The sequence below is a fragment of the Sitodiplosis mosellana genome, unplaced genomic scaffold (assembly GCF_009176505.1).
Source record: "Sitodiplosis mosellana isolate CC-2019 unplaced genomic scaffold, AAFC_SMos_1.0 Smas_scaffold_4299, whole genome shotgun sequence".
In the NCBI taxonomy this organism is placed as follows: domain Eukaryota; kingdom Metazoa; phylum Arthropoda; class Insecta; order Diptera; family Cecidomyiidae; genus Sitodiplosis; species Sitodiplosis mosellana.
In genome coordinates this window covers 6-13,262 of record NW_022599541.1, presented here as the reverse complement: position 1 = coordinate 13,262, position 13,257 = coordinate 6, and the positions used below count along the sequence as shown (strand labels likewise).

Below are 13,257 nucleotides of genomic sequence, written 5' to 3'. Positions count from 1 at the left end.
TCATTTTCATCACATTTTTATTTTTTGAAATAAAAATGAGCGAAATCCACACGTTTAGTGTTATTATTTTGGGTAGAAAAGTTTTGTGTTTTCAGTTTGAAGGTGAATAAGAGAAAAACAAATGATTGTGACATAAGACAGGTAAATTAATATCTTGAAAGGTAACGTATTCTTCCTAATTCAGCATTCAAAGGTGAATAGAATTGAGAATTCTTGTTTGAATCTTATACACATAAAGGGCTTGCTGGCAGACGCTCGTGGTAACCACGAAAGAATAACTTGTTTTATGGGGAAAATTTGTATCGTTTACCTTATTTTGAGCTTAAAGGTTTCGACATCATACAGCATAAGAACTATGTGTTCGCTTAGTGAGTTCGTAATACATACAATTTTTATACGTACACATCTTGCAATAAAAATACTGAATTCGAATGTTTGCAACGTTATTTTTTTATTTTTCTCATGAGAATTTCCTCGTGGATATTTCAATACAGGCGGCCAAATAGAACTGTTTTAAGCAGGTAGTCTATCACAGACACCCGTGGAATTGCAATTTTGTGAACAGCATGTTGAAGGATCCATGCACTAAGAAAATAAAAAAAAATATTTGTGATTATCCAGTTAGCCTATTTGACTATCAAATCTATGGGTGAGATTGAGAGTAGTGTATGTTTGATTGACTTTGTTACGAAAGAGAAGAGCAAGTTTCTGTCGACTTAAAAATGGTTAAAAGCGAGTATGTTCGTTTTTAGCGGGTCCTCGCGGTTTTTCACGGTTTCCGTGGAACTGATAAGAGATAACAACTTGGTGTCTTCGGCAAAATTGTAGCACTCGAGGTCTTCTATAACATCGCTGAAGGCAGTTATCTCTTATCTCTTATCAGTTCCGCGAAAAGCGCGAAAAATGATAAGAAAAAAAAAGTTCTATATAAAATTTGCTTTTTTATGTGCGCGATTTGCGCGCAACTGATAAGAGATAAGAGATAACTGTCTTCAGCTTAGTTATATAAGACCTCAAGTACTACAACTTTGCTGAAGACACCATGTTGTTATCTTTTATCAGTTGCGTGAAAACCATGAAGACCGCGGAGGCTAGAGGGTACTACAACATACTCTACTTTAACGCCAACAGAATCATCAGAAAACATACTCGCTTTTTCAAAAATATAAATCGAAGAAAAAACATACTCCACTCTCAATCTCACCCATAGAAATGTTAAGAATGATTTTAGTTTTCGTGGATATTTTATATGATGAAATTTTGATTTTTCTGAGGGAAGTGAGGTCAATCTGTTCGAGAAGATTCACTAGAATCTCAACAATCACTGCGAATGAGATTTGACATGCATCATTCTCGATTTTTCAACCAATTAGTATTGAATTAAATATGGTGAAATGAAACTAAGAATGGAGTGTTTTTTTCCCAAAATAAATATTCATATGTATATATCATGGAAGTGAGCGTCAAACTTATGGATAACATTTTTAGACAATAAAAACTTTGTGGAAGAAAAAAGAAGCAAAAAAAGTTGTTAACAAAACTTTTGCAAAAAACATTTTTTGCTCCTTTTTTTCCTTGAAGTTCTTTCTGTTCTAACTTTGAAAAAAATGCGCATAGGATTAACTCTTGTTTCCAAGGTATGATGTGAAAATGATGGAGAGTATACAAATAGTTGTTGTATTTTTTTCGATGCTTTCAACAAAAATGCCCACAAACGAAACTCCGCAGTACTAAAAAAGATTCAACATATGAGGCCGTGAGAATGAAAATGGCAATACAGGAATAAACATTCTGAAACGCATCAAGAAAAAAAATTCGCAAAAATGAATCATGAGTTCTGAATATGCAAAAGTGAAACATGAATTTACATGGGCAGCATAGGAGGTTCATGGTTCACTTTTGCGTATTTAGAACTCATGATTCACCTCATATATTTCTCTGAAAATTAAATCAACTTACAGTCTGACCGATTTCTGAACAGTGCACGCAATTTCTATTGATGCACACACCAAACGAGCAGCAAAACTTGTGTTTGTTGCACTAGGGAAATATTTATAATTTATGACAATTTCAAAATAAATGACATCCAAAAAAGATTCCTGTCCAAATTAATTCCCTTACCGACTCGCCGAAATTACGGCACTCCTTGTGCTAAAAACATGATTGATAATTTTTGAGTATATTTTAATGATTGATATTTAACATGGATTGCTTCAGAATGAATCAAATTACTTTTAAATCTTGAGCTACGATTACACTTAAAAGTGCAAGACAGCAAGAAGTCACCAGAATGATCTTCGTTTTCATCAGACACATTGTTATCGAGATTGATACTTATAGTTCTAGAAGAATAGGAGAAATTGACCATTAACTCATTCAACTTATTGCGTATTTATTATATATTCACTTAAAATTAATTTGTCTCAATTCACTCAAAATTAATTAAGAAATCTCGGTTTCTCGTTAAATTCCCGGATTTAAAAATCCTAAAAAATTCACTTTCAAATGCAACATTCAAGCATTTTAATGCAAAATCAATTTGCAAATTAGTAAAAAGTAAAAAGAAAAACAGTTGAAAAAAAATCGTTTTGAATTTTAACACAAAAAAACATGAGTTTTTTTTTACAATGAAATAATAAAGTGTCAAGATAATGTACAAAAAGATAATAATCGATCAATCGATGATAAAAATGTTCAAATTGATTTCAACTCACCGTCCTAAACAATAATGAATTTCTTACGATCGAGCAAACCGTATGTATATTGTATACTTCTACAAAATGAAATATTTGATTAAACAAAAATACGTATGTGTATATTTAACATGTGGTAAATCATATGGGCTCGAAATGATAATGCAATTTCGATATTTTTAAAGAGAAAAGTGGTTAAAAATATTTGTTTTAAACGACTCGATCATATGCGATCGTAAATGCTTCAAGGATTTTTCAGTGGATGTAGGTATAGAAATCAAGTGTGGCTCATATATTCCAACATTGATTTACCCTGGACTACGGCAGATTTCGAGAAGTATCCAAGAATATTGTTCGACATTTCAGGCTCATACATGGGTTTGATGGATTTGAAATGATTCAAGGCGAAAAGTTTTTTTCTTCAAGAGGTCAGTTAGAGGATAATCGGAAGACGACTGAATTTAACTATTTAACTAATTAAAAAAAAATGTAACCTAAAATAATAATCTTTATATTAAAAATTAGAACATTGAAATGTTTTCTTCGAATTTGACAAAATTTCTTCATCATAAATGAAGCAACTCAAGTTGTTTATTTGCGCTTCACAATTTATTTTTCACAATTTATTTTATTCTCGAGATAAGTCATTCAAGATCATCAAAAATATTCCATATTTTCGGAATTATTTTTGTAAACGTTATTTATTCTATCCGAATGACGAATTTTTGCTTGGAATTTTTTTAGCGTTTTTCAATTATTATTTTTTATTGGCACTGGGAATGGTGTGAATGGTGTGAATGGTCTTGTAGCCGTGCACACATTAACATGCATACGTGTCACATGGAATCTAGGGGCTTCTATGTCGGTTTGGCATTCGAATTTTTATTCACAAATTCGCGCTCAGTGCCATGCATTCGCAACGCTGCCATATGATTTCTATGTAAACATTCGAACTCGCATTCGTATAGCAATCGTATTTTGCTGTTCTCGAAAAACGTTAAACCATTTGACATTCGTTTCTATCAATTGAATAAATTGCCAGCATGTACGGTTGCCCTTTGTATTTCATAAGCTAGAGAATTGCTATATGTGTTTTTCAGGAGCATAACCATATAACTCAGAACAGTTTTATAGCAGCATCGAGCACTCAAGCATTCTTGGTCTGATCAAGATTGGTCATATATGTACAATTATTGACTGAAATTGTAATGTATTACAATCACATTTATGTCAACACTCTTAGTAATGAGATGGTCACGAATTTGTTGGAACTTAATCCACAATTAAACAAGCTTCGTATCGAGTCAATTGATGCATTGAGTATAGATTTGATTCGGAATGCAATCGATAGTTTGTAGAAGATTGAAGATCTTGGACTTGTTTTAGATCCCATAATATTTATCAGCGGAAAAGACAATATCATACACTTGAACAGGGAGGGTTAAATCAGTTGTCATCGATTCTGACCAAAGAGATTCCATTTCCAGTATGTGCGCTACTTTTTGCATTTGAACAACTCGATAGATGTCACTTACATTTTCCAGAAGCAAGACACTATAGCACTTTGAAGGAACAGTTCTTCGGCTTTATTGAAAAACATTCAACTATAACCCATTTAACGATTTCCATACTGAGATACCACTTAGATACAATTGGCTGCATATTTACCATTATTGGTTGAGATTGAATTACGTTTCAGTCAATTTTCAACCGATGAAGTCATCCAACTTATGCCGAAATTTCCGATGTTAAAACAACTCAAAAAACCTTGTACAGCTTGGCGTCATTCCCTCCACTTCCATTTGTTTGCAACGATGTTTGAACTTTGACAATGGGAATTAAATGCGAGTGGAGACGCCATAAAAATGACTCCAAAATCGTCGATTAATGATCGAACTACTTCAAAGATAACAATAACTATGACGTTCTGTGCAAGCGATTGGGTAGCCAATGGAAAACACACAAAAATGATTCAATCGGGATGATCACAATTGAACAAAGAATTAAATAAACTATAGCTTCGAATTACATCAAAAGATAAATAACAGTGCATCATCCAATTTTTATTTTTCTTAATGAACATTTAGTGCTATTATTTTTGTACAATTTGAAAATGTATTTTACGTGAATTAAATACAATAAATTCATTGGACAATGTAACGTATTTTCTTTACAAAAAAGTTCTACTTGATAAGTTTTCGCAAAAAAATAAATAAAACTCCATTTTATTCCTTTTTCGGTAACAAAACTGATGAAATCAAGTTCAATCAAACCTAACTCAAAAATCAATTAGATTCGAAATGTGGGCATTACCATCTAGGTAAGCAGTTTATTCTACCAACTAAATCTGTATGCTTCACATGTTTAGGCATTTATTTACAATTCAAACACACTCCAAAAATGGAACGATCGAATAAGATAGAGTTCTAAACTGCAAGAATAGTACAACTATTCTTGCAGTCATGGTACTCCGTAGAATATTCAATCAGTTAAACAAATTTTACTTAAATCTATCAATTTATTTACAATTCGTCTTTTTCCAAACTACGTGTTGGTAAATGTGCTCCAATTTCACGCCAAAAGTTTGCACGATCGTGGAAAATGCCGTCCACTTCCATACCGAATAATGGTTTGCCATAATGGTTTGTATTTCCAATTCGGTAATATTTCAGTGGAAACCCGTTTGCTTTTTCCCATTTCGGTAAGTCACTTGAATCCGGCGTTGGATTTCTAGTGAAAAAAAAGTGAATCATTCGTAAGTCAAAAAACTTAAATGAGAATTCAAATGTTCACTTGAACTTACCCAGTTCGAGCAAAATTCACCCATAGCTGTGTAATCGCTTTTCGAACTTGTTCGTCTTCTTTTGTTGGCAATGCACTTATGAACAGCCCATCGGCAATTGGGAACAAATATTGCAGCTCTTCAGCATGGCTTACACCTGAGAGTGGAAATTTTATACGAAATTGTAATTAAACCTCTGTATAATGATTAATATAAATATGGTCTTGGTCATTATGGAGTGACGCATTCAAATTTAAACTAACCATAGTAATTTTCACGTCCACCTTTGAATATTTCAGTAAAACTAGCGGATCCCTTGTGCGTGAACAGATAAACGTAGGTTGGTGCAACCTTCTTATGGGAAAGTCTTAATTCCAAATACTGATCCATTGCTTCTAGGAACCAAGCGTCGGTGAACAACTATAAATTGAGACAGAATTTGTTGAGAGCAATATTCAATGGTCGAATCGTTTTCGTAGTTTATGACACAAATTTCGGAATAAACTGAGAACACTTACATTTGTAACATTTTTCTCTTTTTCTTTCGATAAACTATTGGCGAAATAAAATTCGTTGATTTTCGTTGTAATATATTCTTGAACAAATGAATCGTGGTGATCATAATTTAAAGCTATTGGTAGTACGGAATTCAAATTTTCCGAAAAGTCATCGAATAATCCAGGTAAATTGAATAAAGCTAAAAAGCCACCAAAAATCAATTATTAATTTTCATAAAATTGATAAATCTTCAACCAAAACGATTGAAGCGAATGATTTCCAACTTACGAGCTGATTTCATAGCGCCTTCATCGTGTGTTAACCCTGTCATGAATGGAATGCTCAGCGAATTTTCATCGTGTCCTTCACGCGGATGTTTTGTAATGAATGCACCAGGAATGTCAGGCTCAACGACAGGTGGGAATGGAATCATTGGATCAGTATCCCACATCTAGAATAATTTGAATAATGAATTGATGAGATTTTATTGAGAAAGTCTTTGAAATAAATTCGACATGAACCGTTTGTTTCGAAATTCACTAAAAAAGAATATGTTTGATTTTCGCTTGGTGTTTAACAATTTTAGAGATCGTATTTTTTTTTCATTGGAAAAAATTTAAATTAATCAATAAACCACTTGTAATTCAATGTAATGTTACTATTTCGTTATTACATTTGAAAACTGAAAAAAGGATCGAAAGTTGAACATTTTTTTTTAATAGTTGATATTTCAAACTCACTGAGGATGGAAGCATTGCTTCCGAAATGTACATCTGAGTGTAACTCAATAAAGTGTATCATTTGTTGAATCAAAACAATTTTTCTATTAAATAAAATACACGATAAAACCTCAAAATTAAAAGATCAATTTTTTTTTACTCACAAAGAAATCATAAAAAGCGGCCGTAATATTTTCAGCGGATACTTGTCGCAAACAGTCGAGTGTGTTGGACCAATTATTTGGTTCATAGCATTTAAATGATTCAGCTAGTTTAGCGGCACGAGCACTTGCAACCCCCTTATGTGCTGGCTGTGACCAAGCAGCTAAATTCGTTCCGGACTGTGCAATTGCTTTCGAGAATAAACCTAAGCGAAATCGATGTTGAAACATTTACGTTGAACATTTACGATGTTGAAAATAATCGTCACATTGAAAATTCACTATATTAAAGTTGACAAAATCGATTTCAGCTGATTGATTTTCAAACAGATCGATTTGTATCTATTAGTTCAGATTGAACGAAACCACAAACATCAATGTAACCACTAAATCAACCACAATATAATGTATACGGTTGCATTTTATTTAGTACATTGCACAATAATACCTTTTGCGAGTGGTGACATCATCAGATAGGTTGCACTTGCACCGCCTGCCGATTCACCAAAAACTGTAACACTGTGAAAATTGACAATTTTATCAATTCAATGAATGCAAACATTTCACATTTTTTTATACCTTTTAGGATCGCCACCAAATGCTTTGATATTTTTCTGAATCCATTTCAAAACCAACACTTGATCTTTTAGACCGAAATTTCCGGGACAGTCCGGTGTTTCGGTGCTGAGAAAACCGAGCGGACCGAGTCGAAAATTGGCTCCAATGTAAATCACATCATGATCGAGCAAATGATCCGGTCCATAAAACGGACGAATGCCTGAACCACATTGAAATCCACCGCCGTGGAAGAATACCATGACAGGCAAATCGGTTTTATTACTATCGAACTATGAACGCGTCAATAAAAATAAAAATCTCGATTAATTATTCATTTATTCAACGACCCAATTAAAAAGAATTTAATGCGTAGCAATTTGCATACTCACCGAATGTGGTGCATACACATTCAGATGTAAACAGTCTTCGTTTCCTTCAATTTGCTGATCTCGCCGGAATGGATCGCGTTGAACACATATCGGGCCATCTTTCACTGCGTAAAATTCACCTTCCCATTTCTCCGCTGGTTCCGGTGCCTATTTAAATGAAAAGTTCCGATTCCGTTATTCATTTCAGCTCATTAAAATACAACACGATCATTATAAACGGCTTATCGTCGATCGGAATGAAAACGGACGTCTATTACATCGTATTGAGTAATATTTCAAAGCAACACATTCCTTTTGAATAAATCCATTTCAATTTATGCGATTATACGGGATAAATCTGTGACAGTTACGTAGTAAGGTGATAATTGATAACAAAATTGCGATCGATTAAGCAAACATATAAACCATGAATAAAATTGATTGGAACATTTCTATGGATTACGATCGAAAAGTGAGAGAAAAAACCAATTTATATTATCATTTTTAATTTTTTTTCTTTAATTTTCTTCTTTTCAACTTTGATTTTTTTCATTCTTGGATTAATTTTGTATTTTTTTTTTTAACTCAAAATCGTTTTTTTTGGCTCTTCTTAATAGTTCCTTATAGCCTCAAATGTTTCATTTTTCGCAGTTTTCACTCAATTTTTCTCCGATATTTTTTTCATTTAACAAAATGTTTAATCAATACGAAACAGCTGGGACAATCATCACACAAATGCCAAAAACTCAAAATAAGCCATTCATTGATAGCCTTGAAAAAAAAGCACCAACATTTTGTTTTGTTCAATATAAAAAATCTTTTTTTGGTGTACAATAAAACACACATTTCTTGTTGTGAACGTTGTTGTTCAGCACAATATGATTCACCATAATCATAATCATGTGTGTTTTGTATCTACATAAATGGGAAATTTATGTTTATAAATAATGTTCATTACTTTAAATCGTAGATGACCAATCGGTGGCTTTGAATATGGGATTCCCAAGAAACCTTTTATCGATCGACCGCTGTGCGAACGCAAAGTTCGGCCAACCAACTTGCTTTTGTCGGGTAGTGTAATTCGCAGTTCATCGGACGTTCGAGCGGAAATCAAATCGAATACACAAACTGACAAAACGATTGCCACAACCGAAAATTGCTTATTCATTTTTGGACACTGTTTAAATTATAATGGATTTTATTTTGCAATTTTTTCAATTTTTTTTTTTTGCTTTCAAATTGTTTCAAATAATTATACTTTATTACACTTTAATTATATTTCATTTAGCTTTATGTCATTTTATTTTATAAAAAATTATATTTAAACTTGAACGTTTATAACTTGTAATAAATAAATTGGCGACCGTTCGGCAGCCAACTGAGGTTTTCTTTTCGTAAAATTTAATCGCTTTTGCAAAAGCGACCAAACGCTACAAGACTTGGCGATAAAATAGCGCAATCGACCACGATAGGAATTAATGTTCACGAAACGCACAGTATTTAGAGATTCATTGGCTAGCGCCAATTCTCTGATTTGTTTTGAATGGTGGGGAAAAACACTAATCATACAACTTTGAAGAGAGAAAAAAAATTCTCTTGTGCAAATATCACGCACCAAAACGAGTTTGCGAAGCAAATTTGCAATAGTCACGATTGGATTATTTTTTCATTGATAGTTTTAGAGAAAGCTCAAAGGTTTTTCGAAGACTTATTTTTGTTTATTTCTCTCTTCAAAATTTAGAATTCGACGTCAATACAATTGGATAATATTCGGCATTGTCTGTCGTGTTTGACATCTCAAAATGTTTATGTTACCTTGTAGCAGGCAGAATGGATTACATTTCATTGCGGAGTTTTTTTTGTGTGTGTGTTTCACCTTGCCCAACATGAATGGTAATGTTTCTCTGGCTCTTTACCTTGTTAGACACCATGAGGTGCTAATAATAAATTAACATTTCAGTTAGAATTTCATTCAGCTGTCATGCTATTTATAGTTGTTTTGTTGCAAAAAGTGGCATTTCAAATCTAATGACTTAATTAAGTTTGGTTTCTGACGTTTAGGTGACATATTATGGCACTTTTCTAACCATTTGCCACTTTTTGTGTGTTTTTTTAATTAGCACGCTTGTGTTTTTCTATTATAAACCAATTACAGTTTTTTTTTTCAATCGAAAACTTAACGAAAAATTAATGCTCGATCGATATTAAAACAGTGATAAATTTACAAATCAATTTTTTTTCTCCGCCCTGATCAATTATCAGTGTCGTTATGCTACTGAAATTATACGGTTTTCAATTGGTTTTTAATTATATGGCCACTGTTTTTGATTAGTGTTCAATTATAAACTCGCAATTCGCGAATATTTCAGAATTTTTTTGTCTGTTTAAATTTAAACTTAAGTTAACACAATCAGTTTTCAAGAATCGTAACGATCGTGAACGATTTTATGTTAATATTTCTTTTATTTTTCATTATTTAAAGAAATTAACTCGAATTATGCATTTGTGGTGCAATTCGAAATGACAACAAGGATGCACTTACCGACTCATGGCATCTTCGTGACTCTTTTGGGGATTTTCGCACTTGGACGCGACGTCATCGCTGGAAACTTGCAATAACACTTAAATATAGAGTAATTGGAAAGTTGGCAGCTCTTTTGAATGCATGCATTTATGAAATGGTTGCATAAATCATAATTACTAAAACGATCCAATTAGCCACAAAATCCCAATTACATACAATTTAATGAACGTTTTGCTCGTCATAAGGAGAGACATACACATCATAAGGAGCGAATATCTCATTAATTATTCCGTTCTTTCTCTCTTCTGTTTACTTATTAGATATGCCTCTCTCTTTCGTTATAATCTACCAATCCATTATGAAATGAACGCATCGATATCGGATAACGCATACTCACTTCTTGTTCTGAAGCGGTTTAATGGTTTAGAAGTAGATGCAGTGAAGGTTAATTAACCATTGCACATTTTTCGGCATATTAGGCGACTAGTAACATGTTACTTTTTCACAATTTGAAAGAATTGACAAACAAGTTTTTATTGGACATCACATATTCAATAGCGATCTTTAAGTAACACTCGACGCAAATAAATTAAGTGAACGTAATTATCTGCATTGCCCTGCTTTAATTCAAAAAAGCAATAGTATGAAATCAGCGTTATGTTAAATGTCATTTAAAACCCCCTACTCTGTGCACAGTAAGTTTCAACATATCAAGTGGCATGCATCTTATAGAGGTTACTCAAATTACCCAACCACTTTTTGTCACTACGGAAGAGCATCAATAAAATAAAAAGTCGATTGCGAAGGTCGTTTCATAGAGAATATCGAACGAAATTCAATTATGCGACGTCATTAGTTCGATTTGCAATAACGTTGAATTTTGACAAGATTTACACTTAAAAAGAAGCGAGACAGTAACAATTCAGACATTCACCTCATTCGTTGAAATGGTTTGAGAATTTCCAGAAATGCGAGCAAAAAAAAAGAAAGAAGAAACAAGAAATCACGTGAATTTAATTTATGCATGGAATTTTGGTGGCATCAGGTTCTCTACTACTTGAATTCTAATTCCAGTTTTAATATTGCAAACAAAAAAAATTTGTTCAAAGCTCTTGAAATGAAGTCACAATGTCAATGAAAGTAAATGTTTGTTCGATTTCCGCATATATTATTACCAACGAATTGACGTAAATGTACTTACGTTCGAGTACTCGCACGTTTTACTTCAATGGTTCAATAAATCAATGAGAAGAAAAAGTTCTAAGGAACAACGCATTTTTTTTTAAGAGTATGAAGCTTTATATTGTGACGTATTAAACACTCATAGAAAAAAAAATTCTGAACAAAGTTTTTTATTCGAATTAATTTTGTTTGTTCATTCGGAACGAGCCTCAAGGTGATCAAAATCAATTAGGCACGGTATTTATTGCCTTTAGCCGAATAATTTTCAATTTGGTTGAACAAGTGTAATTAATTGAATTTTAGATTTATTTGGAACTGATGATGTATCAAGGAACAATTTATAATTCCGGAACAATGACAAAGGTATTTTTTTCATCGACCTCGTAAAATATTTATTCAAGATTTCTTTGAATAAATTTAGCACATTTTTTATTCTTGTTTGAATTTAATAAAGTCAGATTCATTAGTGAATATTAATTTATCAAAAATTGAAACAATTGATACAATTCATATTTCATTCATTGTGAAAAAAAATTGAACTGAATTGCTTTCTCCAATTTTATGGGTAAATGAAAGAAATGAGTGTTTATAATTACTATAAATTTGGTATAAAAAATGCAATCGAATTTTCATTGGAGTTCCATTCTATGGTGTTGGTGCAACAATGGCTGCAACACAAGCTGCTTCACATACACCGAATGCTGCGTTGCAAGCGGCCAATGCTGGGGTAGCTGCAATTACGGCTCCTATGGAAAATGATCAATCGTATTAGAAATAATTAAGTGAGAAAATTCATAAAGATGTGTCGCTGAGCATAAAAATGAATCTCCAGTCGACATGAATGTAACATGAGCTGCGGATGCTACAGTATTCTTATGACGCGCTTCAGTGTGGCGCAAATTCATCTTGAGTTTTTGAGAATCTACTTGTTCATGTTACGTTCTTTCGCATATTTTTTCGATTGCTCTGTTTATGTTGTATTTTTCCGTTTGATTTCATTCATTCAAAACACCAAAGTGATTTCAATGTGTCGATTACACCAATGGATTTTGCACACAAAATACTATATTAGAATCCAAAAAAAAATGTTTAACTTTTTTCGATTTTCGGCTGTGTTGCGACCGTCTACATGGGAAGTTTCCATGAAATCGTCGGAGTGCCGGTGAGATAACATTGGTTTATACGGTAAAATTTGCACATGGCCGAATTTTAATTATTATGCAAGCATAATCATTTAAACTCATCATTTGTACAATCGGCGGCTCCGAATATTTCAATTGAACACATTGGTTTTGGAAAAAGTAAAGAATGTTTGCATAAATGGTTAAAAAAATGAAGTTCTTTCGAATAAATGTCAGCATTAAACAGAGAGCATAATCGAGCTCCGCTTATTGTACAGCATCACCATGAACTAACGGGATATCTAAAACCATAGCGCTTGGAAAATAACATTCATAACACGCTTACACCGACTCAGTGACGTCACCCATGCAAATCAATTATTTTGATTTGCATTGGTATTAGTTTTCTCCATTGAATCGGCACCAGCGTGTTATGAATATTTGCTGTTGATCGAACAGCACAGATTCTTTCACTCTCTCCGATGCGTTACAATTTCGCAATGTTCGTTTGGTTGCCGTATTTCATCCATGTTATTTTCCATCAGAGTTTGACTCAGGCGACAGATATATGCTTTAGCATAGAAAAAATATCCGCATATTTTTTGCTTTGTCCACTCTCAGTATATAACGGCACCCAGCTTCATCGAGTAT

General features: G+C 33.0%; 1 protein-coding gene and 1 long non-coding RNA gene across 3 annotated transcripts; both read right to left on the bottom strand.

Annotated features, from left to right (window-relative positions):
• Positions 1-448: 448 nt before the first annotated feature.
• Positions 449-2,559, bottom strand: LOC129572150 (uncharacterized). Its single transcript, XR_008688397.1, has 5 exons — positions 2,408-2,559; positions 2,233-2,342; positions 2,122-2,151; positions 1,960-2,040; positions 449-585 (listed from the first exon to the last, which is right to left on the bottom strand). It is a non-coding gene; the product is annotated as an uncharacterized LOC129572150 (long non-coding RNA).
• Positions 2,560-4,712: 2,153 nt separating this feature from the next.
• LOC129572149 (juvenile hormone esterase) lies at positions 4,713-12,395 on the bottom strand. 2 transcript variants are annotated; one of them, XM_055452074.1, is made up of 10 exons: positions 10,322-12,395; positions 7,801-7,947; positions 7,433-7,701; positions 7,302-7,372; positions 6,857-7,059; positions 6,262-6,424; positions 5,994-6,172; positions 5,739-5,895; positions 5,497-5,632; positions 4,713-5,423 (listed from the first exon to the last, which is right to left on the bottom strand). In XM_055452074.1, the coding sequence occupies exons 3-10, from the start codon at positions 7,669-7,671 to the stop codon at positions 5,216-5,218; spliced, it is 1,356 nt and encodes a 451-aa protein (XP_055308049.1). In that variant the 5' UTR covers positions 7,672-7,701; positions 7,801-7,947; positions 10,322-12,395; the 3' UTR covers positions 4,713-5,215. The 2 variants fall into 2 exon arrangements, with proteins under 2 accessions (XP_055308049.1, XP_055308048.1); XM_055452073.1 differs by lacking the exon at positions 10,322-12,395 and adding an exon at positions 8,738-10,302.
• Positions 12,396-13,257: the final 862 nt, after the last annotated feature.